The 23,349-nt window shown below is 39.8% G+C and overlaps 1 protein-coding gene across 3 annotated transcripts in view; it reads left to right on the forward strand.

The window, feature by feature from the left end:
- Window positions 1-19,688, forward strand: part of LOC127617354 (centromere protein F-like) — a 53,742-nt gene extending 34,054 nt beyond the window's left edge. Inside the window, exons 12-17 of one of the 3 annotated variants that reach the window (XM_052089355.1) lie at window positions 179-2,646; window positions 4,972-5,156; window positions 5,413-5,557; window positions 17,755-18,607; window positions 18,725-18,889; window positions 19,012-19,688. In XM_052089355.1, the coding sequence (XP_051945315.1) occupies window positions 179-2,646; window positions 4,972-5,156; window positions 5,413-5,557; window positions 17,755-18,607; window positions 18,725-18,855 (3,782 nt within the window). In that variant the 3' untranslated portion in view covers window positions 18,856-18,889; window positions 19,012-19,688. Of the gene's footprint in view, window positions 1-178; window positions 2,647-4,971; window positions 5,157-5,412; window positions 5,558-17,754; window positions 18,608-18,724 lie in introns of all 3 variants that reach the window. The other 2 variants (XM_052089356.1, XM_052089357.1) reach the window with 2 other exon arrangements.
- Window positions 19,689-23,349: the final 3,661 nt, after the last annotated feature.

Consider the following 23,349-nt stretch of genomic DNA (forward strand, 5'->3'; position numbering starts at 1 on the left):
CATAATGCACAGCCTGGCATGACTTATTGCAAGTTATTTTTTGATTGATTTGTATACAATATTATCCAGTATTAACTTATGGAATGGATTAGTATCAGCATATTATAGTTGTAGGTTATTGAGGGTGGCATTGAGTTGATTTGACCTTTTTTGTTTTCTTGATTTCTCTTACTTGTAGCTCAGCTGGCTGCTCCTCCTCCAGCAGTGTCTGCTCCTGAGTTCAGCTCTGCAGGAGACTGCTTCTCACCCTCCATTTCCCTCCACCATGACCGCTCTCCTCCATACCAACACTCTACTCAGAGAAAGAGAGCCCTAAAAACAGGGCTAACAAGAGAAGAGGAGAGGATGAAATACCCCTCTGGGAGAGAGCCAGGAGAGGGCATTGATACTGAGCTCATCAGGAACTTTGAGTCTGAGGAGTCAAGAAATATAGCACACCAAAGTGGATCTCTCAGAATGAGTGAAACTGATGTGGACATCTCAGTTACAGAACAAGACACCGTTATAGAGAACATGGACTCATTCCTGTCCTATTCAACTAATGCCACAATGCCTAAAAGTGAATCGGACATCTCTTGCAACCTACGGACAGATGTCAGAAATGACATGTCATGTTACAATATAAAATGTGACTCCACATCTCTAAAAGCCCTGAAGGAGAATGCAGAGCTCCGTGATGAACTTAAAGAGGTTAAATATGAGCTTCAGAAGCGACTTGAGGACCTCGAGACCCAGAGGAGGGCAGAAACAGAGGCCAGGACCAAACTGAAACAGCTGAGCCGGAAACACTTGATCCAGACAGAGCAGCAATGCTCCAAATCTCTTGAGCTCAAAGACAGCATCGGCAAGTTGGAGACCCAACTGGAGCAAGAGAAGAAAGAGACCACAATGTTGAGAGAATCTCTTGATGTGTTCGAAAGAGATGCAGAAAAGAGACAGGAAGAGAAGAAGAAAGATGATGAAGAGGGGACCAGGTTGAAAGAAGTCTTGGCTGAGATGCAGAAAAAGGAGACATCCATGGAGAAAGAGATGATGGGAATGAAAAAAGAGCTAGAAGACCTTCAGCTCAAGCTTGCACAGGAACAAGAGGAAAGAGAGTCAGAGAGAGAAAAGGAGAGGAAGAAAATCAGAAGAGAAGAGATGGAAGGACTAAAGATTGCACAGCTTCAAGAAGAGCTGGACAATCTTTGCAAGTCTGGGAGTTTAGAAGAGAAGATCTCAAAAGACAATGTTCCTGTGACATATTTACAACTAGAACACCACTCAAGCATGGATAAGAAAGCTGCTCTTGTAGAAAATGATATGCAAGAGTCCATCTGTGACTCTGTGAACTTTCAGAACACTTTGGTCTGCAAAGAAACCAGAAAAATAGAGGTGATTATGGATCTTGGAGCACAAAGTAAACCTACAGAACCACCAGGGACAACCACAGAGGGCAAGATCTCAACCACCGATATAACAGAAGCTGCAGATATGGACAGCACTACCATTTTAGTTTTGGAGGTAGAGCGCTTGAGGGCTGCGAGAGACCAGGAGGCAGAAAAAGTGAAGCTAGTCCAAGGAAAGCTGGAAGACCTTCAGAAGCAAGTGACCAAAGAGACCAAGCACCTGACCCAAGCTTTTGAAAGCCAAAGCAGACATATTGAGAACCTCCTGAGAGAGCTGCATGATAAAGAATGCAACCTCCAGAGGCAGGGTGAGGAACTGCAAAAATGTCAAGAGATAATCAGTCTTTTGGAAGAAGAAACGCACACAAGAGAGGATATCATCCTCAAAGAGGCCTCTACACATCCTGAAACATCTACAGAGATCACTAGAGAATTAAGCAGCGATTCCGTCTTCAGCAACACAAGCTTTAGTGACCATGAAATATTTAATGACGATACGCTGCATATTTTGAAGGAGAAGGTCTTGCAGCCTAGACTGCAGCTGCCCATTGAACACTCCGTTTATCGAACCGTTGAAGAAACGAACACTAGTAATATATCTCATAAACTACAAGCAGCGACTGACGTTTCTGAGCTGCATGAATTATGTGTAACTTCAGACATACATTGTGGAAGTACTCCAACTTCTGGCACAAATTCTGAAGCACAGGCACTTTATCAAATTCTTGATGAGAATGGCAAGGAATCAGAATACTCCACTGTAGCAAATTCTCACATGCAAACTGAACAGTCGGGAGTTCTGAACCTCCAACATGACATTCAAGAACACTCCACAGATGATGTTAGTGAACTGGAAAAGGTAACGAAGGAATTACAAGATGCTCAACTTCAACTGAATGTGATAAAGGATCAGAATGATGAGCTTGCTCTTGAGGGAGACGTATCAAAGGAAGAGCTGCTGTTCGTTAGGCAAGAAAATGAAGGATTGAAATTTAGACACTTGGACAAAGACACTTGTACTGACAGTATCGCTGAACAAAATGTTGCCTTACCTTTGATCAACACTGAAAAAAATGGTCTGTCTGGAACAAATACAGAACAAATACTGAACAGCACCCCCTCAGGACAGGAGGTGTCTGTTGTACTTGATGAAAACTCTAAAGATGGAGAAATTGAGAGAATGAAAGGTACAGAAGAGAGTACAGGATGTGAATATGACCACTCATGTAAAGCAGAGGTTGACTCTCTTCAGGAGCAGGTAAATTTAAGGTCATGACATGACATCAACCGAATAGGAAAAGTAATTTCAGAGGTGGATCAAGCTATTACATTTTGATGAAAGAAAACATTATTTAAAAAAAAAAATTGCATTATTGAATCATGCACAATATGCCAATTTCAACATATAAGGTCAACATAAAATACAATTGACCCTGTTTACTTAAAGTTTCTGGTCTCATTAAGCACATTTCCACCATTGGGCCAAACTGTTCTTAACATGGCGAGAAAAGGCAGTCGCACACCACACAGTTATCAAACACCGGGCACGTTGATGCAGTTCAGGCTGAAGACAGTACAAACAAAAGTTACCAAAGTTATCAACTTCTTCAAGAATGAACAATGCTAGAGTAAATAATGTAATTTGAAAATTTTAATTTGAAAATATGCGAGTTGCGCTGCAGAAATTTCAGCAGCCTCCATAGTAATAGCTAGTATTAAATTTCAGCACTTAACTCGTGATTTTGCCTGGTGGATGATAAAAAAAAAAAAAAAAGCTAAAAGACCCCCTTAAAAACTCCTCAGAAAACAATGACCACATTTACACCTGGTATGAAGATGCATTTTGATGGTCCGATCACAAGTGGTCAGTGCTACAGTTGAAGTCAGAAGTTTACATACACTTAGATTGAAGTCATTAAAAAAATAATTTTAACCACTCCACAGATTTAATATTTGCAAACTATAGTTTTAGCAAGTTGTTTAGGACATCTTCTTTGTGCATGACACAATTTTTCCAACAATTGTTTACAGACAGATTGTTTCACATTTAATCGAATATATCACAATTCCAGTGGGTCTGTAGTTTACATAAACCAAGTTAACTGTGCCTTTAAGCAGCTTGGAAAATTCCAGATAATTATGTCAAGCAATTAGCTTCTGATAGGATGTTTACTGAATTGGAGGTGTACCTGTGAATATATTTTAAGGCCTACCTTCAAACTCAGTGCCTCTTTGCTTGACTTCATGGGAAAAGAAGTCAATCAAACAATTGTTGACCTCCACAAGTCTGGTTCATCCCTGGGAGCAATTTCCAAATACCTGAAGGTACAGTACCACATCCATCTGTACAAACAATAGTACTCAAGTATAAATACCATGGGACCACGCAGCCATCACACCGCTCATGAAGGAGACACATTCTGTCTCCTAGAGATTCATGTTTTTTGGTTTGAATAGTGCAAATCTATCCCAGAACAACAGCAAAGGACCTTGTTAAGATACTGGGGGAAACTGGTAGACCAGTATCTATATATAGAAAAACTATTCCTATATCAACATAATCTGAAAGGCTGCTCAGCAAGGAAGAAGTCAATGCTCCAAAACCACCATAAAAAGCCAGACTACAGTGTGCAAGTGCAAATGGGGACAAAGATCTTACTTTTTGTAGAAATGTTCTCTGGTCTAATGAAACAAAATGACTATAATGACCATCATTACGTTTGTAGGAAAAAGGGTGAGGCTTGCAAGCTGAAGAACACCATCCCAACCGTGAATCATGGTGGTGGCAGCATCATGGTATGGGGGTGCTTTGTTGCAGGAAGGACTGGTGCATTTCACAAAATAGATGGTATTATGAGGTAGGAAAATGATGTGGATATATTGAAGCAACATTTCAAGACATCAGCCAGAAAGTTAAAGCTAGTTTGCAAATGGACAATGACCACAAGCATACCTCAAGTTGGCTTAAGGAAAACAAAATCAAGGTACTGGAGTGGCCATCACAAAGCCTTGACTTCAGTTTGATACAAAATTTGTGGGCAGAACTGAAAAATCATGTGCGAGCAAAGAGGCCTACACACCTGACTCAGTTGCACCAGTTCTGTCTGGAGGAATGGGCCAAAATTCCAGCAACTTATTGTGAGAAGCTTGTGGAAGTCTACCCAAAATGTTTGACCCAAGTTAAACAATTTAAAGGCAATGCTACCAAATACCAACAAAGTGTATGTAAACTTCTGACCCACTGGGAATGTGATGAAAGAAATTAAATCATTCTCTCTACAATTATTCTGACATTTCACATTCTTAAAATAAAGTAGTGATCCTAACTGACATAAGACAAGGTAATGTTTTCAATGATTAAATGTCATGTATTGTGAACAACTGAGTTTAAATGTATTTGGCTAAGGTGTATGTACACTTCTGACTTCAACTGTATGTCATCATGAAATTAAGATACCATGATTACAGAAGATTAATTTGAGTGACCTGGTGTAAACCGAGACAGTGTCATTAGCAACGGCAAAGCAACTCTGTAGAATCTTTTTTTGTTTTTACTTAAATCATATTTTGTTTGACCCCCCAGATACAAGCATTGCAAGCTCAAATCCAGCACCTCTCTGAGCAGAACAGAACACAAGCTGAAAAACTAGAACTCTGGAAGATCTCAGCCATGGGGGAAACTGCTGGCAGCAACTCCCCCACCATCATGCTTAAAGAGTTTGACATTTTCCTTCCCTGCAGACTCACCAAGCTGGACACACAGACGAGGTAACTCACCGCACAGCCATTTGACTGACATTTATTTAAGGTGAATATATGATAAGCAGTACAATAATGTAAATATTGTTTGTTCAAAATGCATTTAGAAGGTAGTGGTAGGCTCTTAAATTTAATTGTAGGTATTTTGGTCCTGAGACAGTATATTATGGAAAGGTAAACACAGGTTTTGTGTATGAGAGATGTTTATGCAGGACCCTTAGTGCAAGACATTTTCTCTCCTCTGTCTACTCACTGTCTACTGTAGGACCATTATGCACCAGTGCACTGTCACAGACATGACATATCGATGTGGATTGAAGGATGTGATTGACCAGACCAACTCTGGGGAACATGTGTCAACCGAAACTCAAATGATGAATGATGTGAATGAATCTCAGGGATCTGCAGAGGTAAATGGTGTCTCATAACATTCATCTGGCATTTTTGATTCACAAATTCTGAAATGTGACTTTAAAGGGATAGTTCACCCAAAAATAGAAAATTCTCTCATTATTTATTCACCCTCATGATATCCCAGGTGTGTATGACTTTCTTTCTTCACCCTCTCGTGAAGCGACCGGAAGCGATGATTTAAATGTAAAAAGTACTTAAATACTTATCTTTTTTGCACGAGTTTATATGATGCTGTGTAAATGTCGCCTATTCTGTTTTAATTAAACTGAAAAGTTCTGAAAAAATCTCTCATATTCATGCAATACCATCAATCATACTATTTCATTCATTTCATCCATTTTAAAACTGTGGTATAGTTTGAAAACATTACATCCCTAATGTGAAGATGCATCATAAAAGGTTTGACATTACTGACTGATGGGTATCAAAGTATTGAATGCTTCCGTTTCTGATTCCTTAACTGTTACATTTTTCTTGCTTTTTGAGGAATAAATATTTGGAAATAAGAAATGCAATTTTATTGCATTTTCTGCCCTCAGCAGTCTGTTGTCAAATAATTCAATCATTTCAGATTTTGACAGAGCAGATTAGAGTTACATTTAATACAAATGTTGCAAAAGGCTTGTTGACAGACTTTTGCATTACTTTTCAACTACATTTTAAATGCAATCCAATAATTTGTCCTAAAGCAACTCTATATTAAGTAAACATTCTAATCAAAATATATATGTAAACTACCTTTGCCTTACTGTTGAGGCTGCTGCCATTTTGGTTACAGGTGAAACTCAAAAATTAGAATATCGTGCAAAAGTTCATTAATTCCAGTAATTCAACTTAAATGGTGAAACTAATATATTATATAGACTCATTACAAGCAAAGTAAGATATTTCAAGCCTTTATTTGATATAATTTTGCTGATTATGGCTTACAGCTTATGAAAACCCCAAATTCAGAATCTCAGAAAATTTGAATATTACATGAAATCAAGAAAAAAAAAGGATTTTAAATACAGAAATGTCGGCCCTCTGAAAAGTATAATCATGCATATGTACTCAGTACTTGGTTTGGGCCCCTTTTGCGTTAATTACTGTCTCAATGCGGCGTGGCATGGATGCTATCAGCCTGTGGCACTGCTGAGGTGTTATGGAAGACCAAGATGCTTCAATAGCGGCCTTCAGCTCTTCTGCATTGTTTGGTCTCATGTCTCTCATCTTTCTCTTGGCAATGCCCCATAGATTCTCTATGGGGTTCAGGTCAGGCGAGTTTGCTGGCCAATCAAGCACAGTAATACCATGGTCATTGAACCAGGTTTTGGTACTTTTGGCAGTGTGGGCAGGTGCCAAGTCCTGCTGGAAAATGAAGTCAGCATCTCCATAAAGCTTGTCTGCTGAAGGAAGCATGAAGTGCTCTAAAATGTCCCGGTAGATGGCTGCGTTGACTCTGGACTTAATAAAGCACAGTGGACCAACACCAGCCGATGACATGGCTCCCCAAACCAACACAGACTGTGGAAACTTCACACTGGACTTCAAGCATCTTGGATTGTGTGCCTCTCCATTCTTCCTCCAGACTCTGGGACCTTGGTTTCCAAATGAGATGCAAAATTTGCTCTCATCAGAAAAGAGGACTTTGGACCACTGAGCAACAGACCAGTTCTTTTTTTCTTTAGCCCAGGTAAGACGTTTGACATTTGAAGCCCATGTCCAGGACCCGTCTGTGTGTGGTGGCTCTTGATGCAGTAACTCCAGCCTCAGTCCACTCCTTGTGAAGCTCCCCACACATTTGAATGGCCTTTTCCTGACAATCCTCTCCAGGCTACGGTCATCCCTGCTGCTTGTGCACCTTTTTCTTCCACACTTTTCCCTTCCACTTAACTTTCTATTAATGTGCTTTGATACAGCACTTTGAGAACATCCAACTTCTTTTGCAATTACCTTTTGAGGCTTTCCCTCCTTGTGGAGGGTGTCAATGATGGTTTTCTGCACAACTGTCAGGTCAGCAGTCTTCCCCATGATTGTGAATTCAACCTGAACCAGACTGAGAGACCATTTAAAGGCTCAGGAACCCTTTGCAGGTGTTTAGCTGATTAGAGTGTGACACTTTGAGCCTACAATACTGAACCTTTTCACAATATTCGAATTTTCTGAGATTCTGAATTTGGGGTTTTCATAAGCTGTAAGCCATAATCATCAAAATTATATCAAATAAAGGCTTGAAATATCTTACTTTGCTTGTAATGAGTCTATATAATATATTAGTTTCACCTTTTAAGTTGAATTACTGAAATTAATGAACTTTTGCACGATATTCTAATTTTTCGAGTTTCACCTGTGTTGGAGCCATTCTGTGTATTGGGATGGGGTGGTGCTGTGTTCTGCCACGAGCCGCTACTTAAGACCGGGGTTAATTAGTGCAGGTGGGTGCACAGGGAGGTGCATGGTTTTTGAGCGTGAGGCACGGCGTGTAATCATGGAGACTACCTTGATTTAACTTTATTATTTAAGAAATGTTTTATTTTTCGTTATGTTAATAAATGGATTGGCATATCCGACTTTAAGTTCAGACTTTTGAAAGTTTATTATTTTACTAATTTAAGCCACAAGGAAACAGCACGCCCGCAACACGCGTGCAAAACAACTTAAATGTGCGCCAACAATTAGTCAAAAACCATCTCTGTATGAGGAAAAGACTGATCAAGTTTAAACGACATGGTCCTTGTGCCATTCATGCACCTTGCTTCGACGGTGATCGGCTGAATGAAAACGCTGGCGCATTGGGCCAGTAGACCTACGGGCGCAGCGGTCCTCACATTGGACAGTGAGGCGGCCAGGAAGCAGTGATGACGGGTGGAGGTCGGTGACGGACGGCGGTGATCGGTAGCGGACATCGGAATCGAGCGCTTTGTGCCTCACATTGGACAGTGAGGTGGTCTGGAAGCGGTGAGGACGGACGCTATAGACGACGGAGTTCGGTGAGCGGCCTCACATTGGACAGTGAGGTGGTCTGGACGCGGTGCAGGTGAAGATTTGACACTTTGACGCAGACACTACGTCGGACAGTGGAGGAAAGTTCTTTCGGACTTAGAACGAGTAAAACGAGGTAACGACAGTTAACACACACACACATAAGATGTATGACTTTTAAGAGCTGCAGTTATTAAAGTGTGAACAGCAAGAATGAAAAGAGAAAACAATACATTGACAACTGGTTTAAAGTAAACAAGGACTTGAAATAAGAGACATTTGGGTCAAGGGGTTTACACAAAACAATGTAAGTGTTTATGCTCTATTTCTGATTTCTTGTTTTCATGATATTTAAATGAAATGTTGGTTTTGGTGTTTGAAAACAAAGTAAAATGGATGTAAATAATCAAGGTATCGAGGTAACACATGTGGTGTCTGCTGACTCTCAAAATGATAACGTGGAAGAAGCCTCTGTGAAAAAAAGGTCTATAAAACTAACAACAAAAGCACTGCTTTCTAAATTAAGTGACTTAGAGATGCTAAGAAAATCAAAATTAAGTAAAGCTGCCAACATCAAACAAACTGTTCAAGGTTTAATGCGTGAGTCTGGTTATGAAGCTGAAATAAAAAGTAGCTTCAGCAAATATCAATCCTTGATTAATGACGCTAAAGGTTGCACATAACAATCTGCTTGAGTTGCTACCCGTAAAAGAAAAGGAAAAGCATGAAACCTGGTTCAAAGCAAAGCTTTTAAGTGTGAACGAATTTTTCCAGTGTGTGGAAAATTATTTTAAGAATACAAATAATGGTACTACTGAAGATGTTCACCTTGAGGATGATATAAAGCCAACGGATAGTGTATCAAATGTTGGAACATCATCATGTACTAAAAGCCGCACCAGTGAAAGATCAAGTCGATCAAGCAAAGCTGCATTTGAAGTTGCACGTGCACAAGCAGAAGCCAAGAGAGCTGCACTCCTGGCACGCGCAGCAGCGCTAAAAAGAAACATGTATTGGAGCAGGAGGCGGAATCATTACGCAAAAGGATGGAACAAGTGGAAATGGATGCTGAGATTGAAGCCTCAGATGCAGAGTTGGCAGTACTGCAAGCATTTTCGGATCAGGATGGAATGGGATCCTATGTTGAGAAGCAAAGATCGAAAGAAATACCTGACATTCCTGATGCAAAGTTTGAGAAGTCTACAAGATTGACGAGAATTAAAGGCTTACCTGTTACAGTTGCAGGACCCACTGGAAATGTTGCACATGCAGTTGACGACAATTCTACACAACAAATTCTGCAAAGGCAAAATGAAATATCCGAGTTGCTCATACAACAACACAGAGCAAGCCAACTGCCACCAAGACAAATACCTGTTTTTGAAGGTGACCCACTGAAGTTCAAAATATTCATGCAAGCCTTTAGGCACTGTGTGGAGGAGAAAGCTGCATCTAAAGGTGATTGCACGTATTTTTTGGAAAGGTATACCAGAGGAGCCCACACGACCTTGTACAAAGCTGTTTACATATGGAAGCTGAGAAAGGCTTTGAAACCGCTAAAGCCCTCCTACAGGAACACTTTGGTAATGAAACCAAGATCACAGCAGCATATATGGAAAAGGTTCTCAACTGGCCTGTGGTGAAGGCTGAAAGTGTTTCGTTACTACAGGACTATGCATTATTTTTACGTGGATGCAATAATGCAATGTCAGATTTAGAGGACATGAAAGAGCTGGACATGTCTGCCAACCTCAAAATTGTTGTTTCAAAACTTCCTTTTAAATTGAGGGAAAAATTTAGAAGTTCTGCATGTGATATTCGGAGAGACACAACCGCAGACCAAACTTTAATGACGTGGTACACTTTGTGGAATATCAAGTCAAAATCTTGTCTGATCCTATCTTTGGTGATATTCAAACTACTGAAAGAGTTATGCATGTTAAAAGAGATGTGTATACAGCCAAGTCTAAATTGAAAAAAGACAACTTTGCTACAAACGTCTGCGCTGTTAGTAAAGTACAGCACAAGGACACACAAGAAGGTAAACGGAGGGACAACAACATCAGCATCAATTGTTTATTCTGTTTACAAGATCACAGTCTGGATGAATGTCTACGATTTGCCAAGAACAAACATCGTGAAAAGATCAACTTCTTAAAGGAAAAAGGAGTGTGCTTTGGGTGTCTCAACACTGGGCATTTGAGCAAAAATTGCGATAAGCGTAAAATCTGTGAAAAATGCAAAATGAGCCATCCAACAGCTTTACACATTCACGTCAAACAAGTGGACAAATCAATGAACACCAGCGATATCTACCCCAATGAACCTAAACCAGCCGTAAACCATACGCTTGTGTCAGCTCAGACATTTGGGAGCCAGACCGGGGCCGGTAGCAATGGAACACTCTCCATCCTGCCAGTTCAGGTAAAAGCACAAAAAGGCAACAAGGTGATTCAGACCTATGCTTTTCTGGACAATGGCTCAACATCCACATTCTGCTCTGAAGCTCTTATGCGTAGGCTTAATCTCACTGGGACAAAGTCAAAAATATGTTTGTTAACGATGAGCCCAAAGACATCAGTGTCAACATACATTGTGAATGGACTTGAAATAGCTTGCCTTAATGGAACAAGGTACTACAGTCTTCCAAATGTTTACACACAGAAAACGATGCCAGTGGATACAGCAAACATCATCAAACAAGAGGACCTTAGACAGTGGCCTTACCTTAAACATGTTGAAATCCCTGAAATTGATGCTAACGTGGAGTTATTAATAGGTACTAATGCTTCAAAGTTGCTGGAACCATGGGAAATTGTGAATAGTCAAGGTGAGGGTCCCTTTGCTGTTAAAACCCTATTAGGGTGGGTGGTCAATGGCTTAGGAAAGGATTGCAAAGACAACCTGAATGACAATGGCTGTCATCGTGTTGCTGTAAACAGATTATCTGTGGAATCACTTCAGCTGCTATTGGAGAAGCAGTATCAAAGTGACTTCAATGAAAAAAACGTCGACGACAAAGAAGAAATGTCAAGACAGGAGGCAGGATTCATTAAAATAATGGAACAATCTGTAAACTTAAAGGACGGACATTACAGTTTAAAGCTGCCATTCAAAGCCCAGGAGGTAACTCTGCCAAACAATCGATGTATTGCTCAACAGCCTCATTGGACTAAGAAGGAAAATGGAAAGAAATGAGAAGTTCCACCAAGAATACACAAGCGTTCTTGAGAATGTCATCAGCAGTGGCTATGCAGAAAGGGTACCACAGGATGAATTGCGTTGTGGAGAAGATAACCTGTTCTATATTCCTCATCATGGAGTGTATCACCCACGCAAAGGCAAGTTGCGAGTTGTCTTCGACTGCGGAGCTAAGTTTAAAGGAACTTCTTTGAACGAACAGCTTCTACAGGGTCCGAACCTCACAAGTTCCTTAATAGGGGTACTTCTACGATTCAGACAAGAACCAGTTGCTTTTATGTCTGATGTGAAGTCTATGTTCTATCAAGTCAAAGTGGCTGAGGAAGACAAAGACTTTCTAAGGTTCCTGTGGTGGCCTAATGGAGATCTGTTCAAGCCAGTTGAAGAGTACAGAATGACTGTACACATCTTTGGAGCAGTGTCATCGCCTAGTTGTGCATGTTATGCTTTAAGGAAGACTGCAGACGACAATCGGGACAGTTATTCGGATGAAGTGATTGACACAGTTCATCGAAATTTCTACGTGGACGACTGTCTGAAAAGCTCCCCATCTGTGCAGAAAGCGGTACAGATTGTCCATGACCTGGCTGACCTTTGCCAAAAAGGAGGCTTTCATCTTACACAATGGATCAGTAACAGTCGCAAAGTCCTTCAAACAATTCCTGAGAAGGAACACTCTAAAAATGTGAGTGAACTCAATTTGGACATAGACCAACTCCCGGTGGAAAGGGCACTGGGGCTGCATTGGTGTATGGAAAACGACAACTTTAACTTTCGTATGAACTGCAAAGAACGGATGCATACACGACGAGGGATTCTATCAGTCGTTAGTTCAGTGTACGATCCCTTAGGGTACCTTACGCCAGTCCTTCTTCCAGCCAAGCACATTTTACAAGAGTTGTGCAGAAGGAACTATGGCTGGGATGAAGAAATTCCACAAGCCCTAAAACAACAATGGTTAAATTGGTTGATTGACCTGAAAGAGATCTCAGAGTTCAAAGTGAGTAGGTGCTTGAAACCACACGACTTTGGAACACCAGTCCATGCCCAGTTGCACCACTTTGCTGATGCCAGCGAAAGGGGTTATGGCACGGTAACATACCTGAGGTTACAGAACAAATCAGGTCATATACATGTTTCCTTTCTTCTTGGAAAGGCCAGAGTAGCATCTCTTAAACCAATAACCATCCCTCGTTTGGAACTCACTGCTGCCGTTTTGGCTGTTCGGGTGGACAAGATGGTAAAATCAGAGTTGCAGCTTTCTTTGCCAGGATCCTGTTTCTGGACTGATAGTAGTACAGTCTTGAAGTACATCAGCAATGAAAACAAAAGATTTCGAACATTTGTGGCCAACAGAATAGCCATCATTAGGGAAGCTTCAGACCCAACACAGTGGCGGTATGTTCACACAAAACAAAATCCTGCAGATGACGCATCTAGAGGACTAACAGTCCACAAGCTTCTGAACAGCAAAACGTGGTTATCAGGTCCAGAATTCCTGTGGAAAGCAAGAGAAACATGGATACAGTATGAAGTAGAGTCCACAGTGGAAGAGGATGATCCAGAGGTTAAACTGGAGATCTCTACAAACACAATAACTATTCAAGAGGATAATGCAACCAATCAACTAATCACATATTTTTCTGACTGGAAAAGGTTGAAGGTTGCAGTTGCGTGGTTACTCAAGGTCAAGAAGACTCTATTGGTGTTGAGTCAAAGAAGAAAGCAACTTGTGATGGTTGAAAAGGCTGATCTTTGTCATGTTGACAAGAAAATGTTGGAAGCCAGAAAGTCGTTGGGACCGAGACCGTGTATCAACTGAGGATTTATTAGCAGCAGAAAACGCTATCCTTCAGTTCTGTCAGAGGGAAAGATTTGACAAAGAGATTCATGCATTAAGGACAGGAAAACTCATAAAAAAGTGTAGCCCTATATACAAGCTGAATCCTGTTCTAGAGGATGGACTGTTAAGAGTAGGTGGAAGATTGTCCAGGACTGCAATGCCCGAAGAGAGCAAACACCCAGTTATCCTGTGCAAAGATCAGTACATCTCCATGTTAATTCTTAAAAATGTTCATGAACTGACGAGGCATGGTGGGAGAAATTACATCCTCTCCAAATTGAGAGAAAAGTTCTGGGTCACTCAAGCCAATGCAGCAGCAAGGAAAATCTTGTCAAGTTGTACTTTTTGCAAACGTCACAAAGGAAAAATGTGTGATCAAAAAATGGCTGATCTCCCCAAAGAAAGGATTACTCCAGACTTGCCTCCATTTACTAATGTGGGAGTGGACTATTTTGGGCCCATTGAGGTAAAACAAGGACGTTCTTATGTGAAACGTTATGGGGTTATCTTTACATGCATGGCCAGCAGGGCAGTTCATTTAGAAGTGGCACACTCATTGGACACAGACTCTTGCATCAGTGCTATTCGTCGATTCATATGCCGAAGAGGACCCGTAGCACACTTTCGCTCCGACAATGGCACAAATTTCACAGGAGCAGAGAAGGAGCTAAAAAGAGCAATTGCAGACTTAAACAACCGATCAATTGAGAAGGCTTTAATACATGACAACATCAAGTGGACGTTCAACCCACCTACGGCTTCACATCATGGCGGTGCTTGGGAAAGCATGATCAGACTGGTCAGAAAGGTCTTAGTATCTGTTTTGAATCTACAGGCTTTAACTGATGAAACCTTAGTCACAGTCTTATGCGAAGCGGAAGCAATCTTGAATGACCGACCAATTACGAGAGTTTCTGACGATCCTAATGATTTAGAACCACTGACACCTAACCATCTTCTTACTTTGAAAAGGAAACCAGTTTTGCCTCCAGGTCTGTTTGATCAAAGGGACCAGTACGTAAGACGAAGGTGGAAACAAGCTCAGTATCTTTCAGATTTATTCTGGAAAAGGTGGACAAAAGAGTATCTTGTTACTCTACAGGAAAGACAAAAGTGGAACAAAACAAAACGGAATCTTACAGCAGGAGATATCGTTGTGGTTGCAGATGCTACAGCACCACGAAATTCTTGGATGATTGGAAGGATTATTAAATCCTTTCCAGACAAATCAGGCATAGTCAGATCTGTGCAAATCAAAACCAAAACAAGCGTAATTGAAAGACCAGTGACAAAATTAGGCCTATTGGTAGAACAGTCAATGTAAAAGTGAACAAACACACCAAAGAGGGGTTTATTTGTTTGTTTTTATTGCAAGATGTTTTTTGTTGTATTAATGTCTCCATACATGTATATGTTTATAATTGTTATGTCTTGTAGTGCCATAAACAATTAGGGGCCGGTTGTGTTGGAGCCATTCTGTGTATTGGGATGGGGTGGTGCTGTGTTCTGCCACGAGCCGCTACTTAAGACCGGGGTTAATTAGTGCAGGTGTGGTGCACAGGGAGGTGCATGGTTTTTGACCGTGAGGCACGGCGTGTAATCATGGAGACTACCTTGATTTAACTTTATTATTTAAGAAATGTTTTATTTTTCGTTATGTTAATAAATGGATTGGCATATCCGACTTTAAGTTCAGACTTTTGAAAGTTTATTATTTTACTAATTTAAGCCACAAGGAAACAGCACGCCCGCAACACGCGTGCAAAACAACTTAAATGTGCGCCAACAACCTGTATATATGACATCTCAATGGTCAAGTCAGTGCTTTTTGAGTTTACAACTTATTAGTTAGTAAAATCTAATAAAATCTGTTCTGTTATTTTGCTTTTGTAAGGGGAAAATCTGTTTTTATTTGCCTTCAGATATTCCAAGAGGGTACTTAAATCTACATTTAAAACATAAACATTTTAATATTTCCATTAGAAACACAGTCCCAACTCACTAAAATAACATGATCAAACATTATAAAACTATGTATGTTTATTTATTATATAGTTGTCTATTAAATGCTTAGTTATTTTAATGAACCTTTCAAACTTAAATTTTTTTATTGTCTCTTATTGAATGTGCAATCATCTTTATAGTCACATTTATTAATATTAACCACTTTTTTTTTATTAAAAATGATGTATGGGTTGTGCTAAGGTCAGAAAAACCTAATGGCAGTGCAAATAATAACCAGTTCTTGATTCTCAAGTCTATTTACACTTCATATCCAAATGCTACACAGCAAACTTAACCCTGTAAAGCCTGACATGTGTAAGAATTGTCCGAAATAATTTTTTTTTACATTTAAACTGTTTTTAGGACCATTAGACAAACTACAGAAATAAATCTGAAAAAAGACCAAGCAATTCATGGCCCAGCAATTAATTTTTGTATAGGACATTTGTTATTTAAGTTATTATTAGCCCATAAATGTTACAGCGATAAATCTTGGGGGAGTTATCAGAGGACTCCCTGGGCTTTTCAGAGATACCAAATGTTTGCGAGTTTGGCCATGACAATTCACTCTCCTTGGTCTATGAATATGGGTTGAAATGTATCACAGCTGAGCCACCACTGCCCCAATTAGGGCAGTGGTGGCTCAGCGGTTAAGGCTCTGGGTTACTGATCAGAAGGTCGTGGGTTCAAGCCCCAACACCACCAAGACACCACTGTTGGGCCCTTGAGCAAGGCCCTTGAACCTATCTGCTCCAGGGGCCGTATCATGGCTGACCCTGCACTCTGACCCCAGCTTAGCTGGGATATGTGAAAAATAAATAATTTCACCATGTATATGCAGAAATGTATGTATAATGTGTGACAATTGGTCAAATTAAATTAAATTAAATTCAGCACATTAAAAACAATATGAATAAACTTTTTTTTTTTTCAATAAACAGTTTTTATCCGCGGGCCTGAGCTAGTGAGTAAAGAAACTGACTACCACCCCTGGTGTCGCAAGTTTGAATCCAGGGTGTGCTGAGTGACACCAGCCAGGTCTCCTAAGCAACCAAATTGGCCCGGTTGCTAGGGAGGGTAGAGTCACATGGGGTAATCTCCTTGTAGTCGCAATAATGTGGTTCTCGCGCTCAGTGGGACACGAGTTGTGCGTGAATGCTGCAGTAAGGCGCTTGACAAGCCTCGTGATAAGATGTGCGGATTGACGTCTCGGATGCAGAGGCAACTGAGGATTCGTCCTCCCCAACCCAGATTGAGGTGAGTCACAACACCATGATGAGGACCTAGAGCGCATTGGGAATTGGGCATTCACAAATGCCTGAACGTACCTCGTTCATCTGTACAAACAATTGTACCCAAGTATAAACACTATGGGACCATGTAGCCATCATTCTGCTCAGCAAGGAGATGCATTCTGTCTCCAAGAGATCAACGTAGATTGGTGCGAAAAGTGCAAATCAATCCCAGAACAACAGCAAAGGACCTTGTGAAGATGCTGGAGGAAACTGGTAGACAAGTATCTATATCCACAGTAAAACGAGTCCTATATTGACAATAACCTGAAAGGCTGCTCAGCAAGGAAGAAGTCAATGCTCCAAAATTGCCATAAAAAAAGTCAGACTACAGTGTGCAAGTGCACATGGGGACAAAGATCTTATTTTTTGGAGACATTTCCTCTGGTCTGATGAAACAAATTTTTTACTTTTTGGGCATGACGAACATTGTTATGTTTGTAGGAAAAAGGGTGAGGCTTGCAAGTCAAATAATATACTACATTTTAACCAAGCATAAGTTGCTTACATTCAGCAAAAACTCATTTTAAAATCAAACATTGTGTATCATATTTGATACATACAACTTTATAGGGTTAAATATGCTAAAGTGCAAATTACATTTGAGAACCGCTATGGAGAGTGAGTTTTCTGTTTCTCACACAGTCATCATATGGCTTCAGAATGCTTGTAATATAGCATACTTGTCTTATGGATAACTTTTGACACATACATGTTGCTTTTTTTCTTTCTTTTTTTTTTCATTTTTGGATTTTGACATCGTCTGTCCCCATTTACTTTCATTGAATGGGAAAAAAAAAGTAATATGGGTTTGGAATGACATGAGGGTGAGTTAATCATTACAGATTATTAATTATTGGAAGAACTAACCCTTTAACTCTGTTTACAGGACCTCTTGACTGCAAATGAGATGATCAAAGAAAATGCTCAACATGAATGTCAAAGCAACTATGTTATCCACAGTAACCAAAGTCCTCCAGTCTGTAACGCTAAAGACAAACTGTCAATTCTTCAGACCGAACAAACAGATGATGTTAAATCAGAGGTGCAGAGGATTGCCTCAATGACTTGGCATCAGACAAAAGCAGTTGTAACTAGAGAAAACGGCCACAAAGATGCTTTAATCAATGTTCCCTTCCAAACCAAAGTAATCATCGCAAAGCCAACCACAGAGTCCAATGGGACTGAAGATTCCCAGATTTCTGCCCCATTCGTTTCTGGACATAATGAGGTTGAAACTATGGAAACTGCTGCTTTGAATCAACACGGCCATTGCCAAGGAGACACTACAGATCAACAGAACAACTATCACACTGCTGTAGAAGTTTCTGTACCAAGCCTGAATGACTCTAACGCTGCTCAGGGTGAAAGGGCAGAGGCCAGCAAGATCACTGGAGATGCTAACAGAATGGAAGTCAGAGAGGTGTCCACACAGACAGAGGAGAGCAGAGATTTGCGTTTCTTCAGTGGCACTCTAGAGAAACAACCTCTACTCCACACCAGCACCCAGACAGATGGAGCAGAGCTGGAGACTGAAGAAGATTATAATGAGCCTGCTGTCTCACCACTCCTCCCTCCGACCCCACAATCTGTTACAAACCAACTGCTTTTTTCCAAGGCGTTCCCTGTGATTGACCCAGCTCACCTCGCAGAACGCATCCGACAAAACCGCAACCGCATTTCTGCTGCTTACGATGACACAGAATATGAACCGTATGGCCTACCTGAGGTCGTTATGAAAGGTGAGATTAATGCTGATCAATAATGTGTCTACATAACATAGATATACTTGTATTTGTAGTTTTTTTTTTTTTGTATCTATACATTACTTTAGTAAACTACTATTTATCCTTTTGCAGGATTTGCTGACATCCCCAGTGGGCTGGCTTGTCCATACGTCCTGCGTAGGGGGCTACTGGGCACTGTTGCAATGCTCCTCCCACGCAGACAGGCCACGCCCCAGGAAGAAAATGAAGACATTGAGCCATAGTACTAACTCACATGCAACTAGTACACTCCCATTGGTATTTGCTGTGTGCTGTCACTTAATACATTTAGCGAAGGAGCTGAAATGATTCTCACTGGTCTTTGTTATAATTCTAATGTAATTTAACTTAATTAACATGTTCTCAATGCCTTGTTTTAGGCTGTTCTGTTGGAATGGAAGGAATTTCACTGCCTCTTTAAGTGTCAATGGACCTCCTCTGCCCTCCTCTGCTCATCGCAGGGCACTTACTTTTTAGTTTCTGGGCTTTCCCAATGCTTTTTTTTTTTTTTTTACAAGCTGAAAATCAATGCCTTAATGTGTATATTGATGTCATACATTTTTGTTTGAATAGTGGAGGCACATTTGCTTAAAAACTGTTGTAATATATTTTGTTTGTGTAGAGGTGATGTTAGCCACTCTTTTAGAAGACTTGAAGTATGTCAAAAGCCTTATTTATTGACAGACACTGCTTGTAGATTTTCGTTTATGCATTACCCTGTGAGAGAGTGTGTGTCTGAGAGTGTGTGTGGTATGACTCAGATCAACCTGAGCCTGTTTCCAATCCTTGTATGGTGAATCAGTGTGAGACTGTTTGTCTCTCTCTTTCTCTGTCATCCAACAGCTTTACAACACACAGTGTAGTATTTATGTTTTGATTTGAGAAATGGACACGCAGTTTAGATTTATTTATTTAAATTGATTCAGAGGGGTCTGTGTTCTTTTATGCTTCTGTATATTTGTGTTGTTTACATATTTGCTTTCATGCCTGTTTTTTCTAAATGTGAAATGGTTTGTAGGATTTTCAGTTTGGTATGTTTACTTAATAAACTTTGTAAATGTAATCCAAATGTCATTTTGTTTTTTATCTGCATTCTAGAAAACGTTACCTGCCTAATCTGAAAAAAGATGGCAAGCAGTCTTGAGATTTTACATTCATTTAAGTTTAGGGCTGTCAATTGATTAAACATTTTATTCAGATTACATGATATGCCTATTAATGAGGGTTTCAACATGTGTTGGAAAACCTGGAATTTTGCAATGCAGTTTTCCAGTCATGGAAAATTAGAAAAATACAGAAATGTCTTGGAAAATATATAACAACTGTTTGACTGCTGCTAACAAAAATGTTGTTGCATGTACAAAAATATTTATACCATGATCAGTGGAAACATGTAAATTCTTCAGGCTTCCCAATCCCTCAATGTTCAAGATCAATCTATGCCCTTGTGTGAACCACAAAAACATTTGAGTTATTAACTTAAAACAACAATGATGGTTGGACCACTTGTTTATTTATTTTTATATACAAATTCACACCCTTAGTTGGTAGTTTATTTTTTTTCAATAATTCAACAATCGGAGTCAGATTATACCGCGGTTACCACATGTAGTTAGCTGAAAACATGGACGAAACCACTGAATCTAGTCCTGGCTTTAGCTATAAAAACACAGAATATCATGAACAATTACATAATCAAAATAAAATTGTGATATTTCCTAGTGTTAAATATACTGCAAAAGTCTGATTTAATAGATTAAATATAGAATCTTCAAGTGATGCATGCTTAAAAATGATTGTGAAGCTGGCTGCTCACACACTGAAAACACTTCATCATAATAATCACGTGCGCTCTTGTGTGTGGAATGACAGAGCAGAGTACCATGAAGTAGAAGCACAGACAGATTTATTTAATTAAATCACAGCTTTACAGAGATTAATAATCACACTGCCCATTTCCCAATAGTATTTCAACACCCCGGGTTGCCAGATTTGAAACAAGTTAGCGTGCAAACACAGTGCGCTGCAGCAGTGGAAGTCAGCAATACATCTAGCTAACATTGACAGAGTTGTAAAAAAAAATTCCACATGAGCTGGTTTATAATTTGCAAACAATAAAACTTGAATGATCAAAAATGATCAACTTACAGTGTAAGTCTCGTCGCTTGCCATTGTCAGTTTACTCGTTCCTGTTGCGTGTCCTCAACCTGGCAACTGCATGAGCTCCTTCGAGTCTGGGGAGGAGGGGGTGGGGGAGACAACTCTCTCCAATATTTAGAATTTGGACTGCATTGACTTAATGTAAAATATTACTCCTTTAAGTTTCTGTTGTATCACACGTGGTCTTTTGCTACTCGCGTAATAAAATGATATGAAATAAATGTTTCATGTCCTTTATTTATTCGGCAAGTTTTGGTGTAATAAGTGGGATAATGTACCATCAGCCTGTTATTGCTGAACAAACTCCTTTCAGTTGATACAAAACACCACTATGACTGTACATTATTCCTTAAATATTTACGTGTGCGTATCCATGTTGCATAATTTTTTCCTTGACATCGAATTTGTATTTTAAAGTATCCCTTTTTACACAGTGACTCCAAAGCAAAGTTTCATCTGAATCCAAATAATCCTCAATTAAACTGTCTTTGACTATTGAGTTGAATATTTTATTCATTATGACCACTAGAATGCATAAAGTATGTGGGACCTATTACCCAATTGTGTTTACTATTTGTGCTAAATGTGCTCAATGCACTTTACACTCATATTACACTTACAGTGATTATTTTAATTTCATATTTTCATTTTACAACTGTTTTACAATTGTTTGGCTGTGTAATTAAATATGTTAACTACTATTGTTCATATGTGTCGTACGCAAGTACAGCAACTTGTTATTCGCCCGATGCTTTTATCCAAAGTGCATGACACTAATGTACCTATTACATGGAGTTAGATGACTCACAGCAAGGGCTCAATGGTTTAAGCTCCTGGACCATTTCATAGTGTGTTGCAACTTTTCTTTTTCAGTAGCCTCACCACTCCAAACATTAAATATAGCCACATAGAGAAATATGCAGTATATTGTTTTTTACTAGTTTATTACTGAATTGTTTGTAAAAAAAAAAAAAAAATGTATCCTATCCATTTCACTTATGTATGTGTATGTGTTTGTGTGGATGTTGAGGCATTTCCTGTTTTACCACCAAACATGGAAATTACCCATATCTCTTTTATACAGGCTTCTTACACTGTCACCCAAAAGTCCTAATTCATTTTCAATGTGTCAGAAATTCTTCAAAATCGAATAAAATATATTTTAACCATTTAAAAATATTATTAATACGATTATAATTGTAACTTAATAGATATATATTAAATAGGTGTTTTTTATAAAAAGAAGCACCAAGATTTCATTTGGGTCTTTTTTGACCCGCATATGCATTTTATCACTGTCATTTGGAAAAAGTAATGTAAAACACTGGCTTAATCATGGCTCTGTTTTTTATGTCATTTGGCTGAACAGGTTGTTTGAAGAGTCTGTGGTCCTGAGTCCAGATTTTCCACCAAAATGTAGATAAACTACCCTAAAAAATGTATGAGTTCAGTCTAATCCAAGTGTGTAGTAATTGATTCAGATAACTGATGTACATGATGTTCTGCACTTTTAGAGCAGAATTCAAAGGTGCGTCTAGGCATATGATATCTCCTATCGTAGCATTTAAGGGGGGATGGCCATTATGGTCTTTGGATCACCGTATTTAAGGGAACTCTGTTTAATCTCTCCTGTGCTTTTGTCCGGTCCACAGGGCACACTGCAGGCCTTATACAGAATGTTTTAAATTCTGAGCTTTCATGTTTTACGTTAATGATTTACCATGGCAGTGTTCACCACAGACACTTTGTGGCACTTTTCCACTGCACGTTATGGGTCAACTCGACTCAACTCTACTCGCTTTACTTTTCTGAGCTTGCTTTTCCACTGCAGTTTAGTGCCACCTCAACGTGGGTGGGATTATAGGCTGATCGTCATAGTTGCGCCGCCTCTACTGCCGTGACATCATCTTAAACACTACATAAACTGACCAAATCAATAACACAACCACTAGCTGTTAGCTACTAGCTCATTGCGCTGCATAAAGCAGTTGTTGCATGGTGATTTTACACGAGTGTAACTGTTAAATTGGCCTGGTTGTTTTAGAAGCAAGCTTCCAGTAGCTGATCAACTAAATAAAGTGAAGCTTTCAAGCAGAGTATAGAGTTAATATAACAAAATGTACCATCCTCCATCAAGTCCAGGGCACTCTCCCTCCTATTGCTTGCCAGTTTAAATAGCGTCCATTTGATCGAACCACTTTTCCCTACACAGCTGGTATGTCCGGTGGTAGCTGTGTGCGGCCAACAGCTGATACACTTCCTGAGAGATTTTTCATTTTGCTCATCACTAACAAGTGGACCGTCTTGACCACGTTTATTGACCATGGCGTGTTTTTGCGCACAGCCATTTTTTTCACAATTCTAAAGTCACGTGAACAAATGATACTGTTATCACTGTTGCTAACTTTAAAACTAGCGGGTTGATGTCGCGTGTCGGAAATCCAGAGACGCTGGTAGTGACGATTCTCCCTGACCAATCAGTGATCTGCAGGATTTCACATCACATTTAGTATCGGCTCGGCTCACTTGGAACCTCGACCGAGGTGGTACTAAAAACA

The sequence above is a fragment of the Xyrauchen texanus genome, chromosome 23 (assembly GCF_025860055.1).
Source record: "Xyrauchen texanus isolate HMW12.3.18 chromosome 23, RBS_HiC_50CHRs, whole genome shotgun sequence".
In the NCBI taxonomy this organism is placed as follows: domain Eukaryota; kingdom Metazoa; phylum Chordata; class Actinopteri; order Cypriniformes; family Catostomidae; genus Xyrauchen; species Xyrauchen texanus.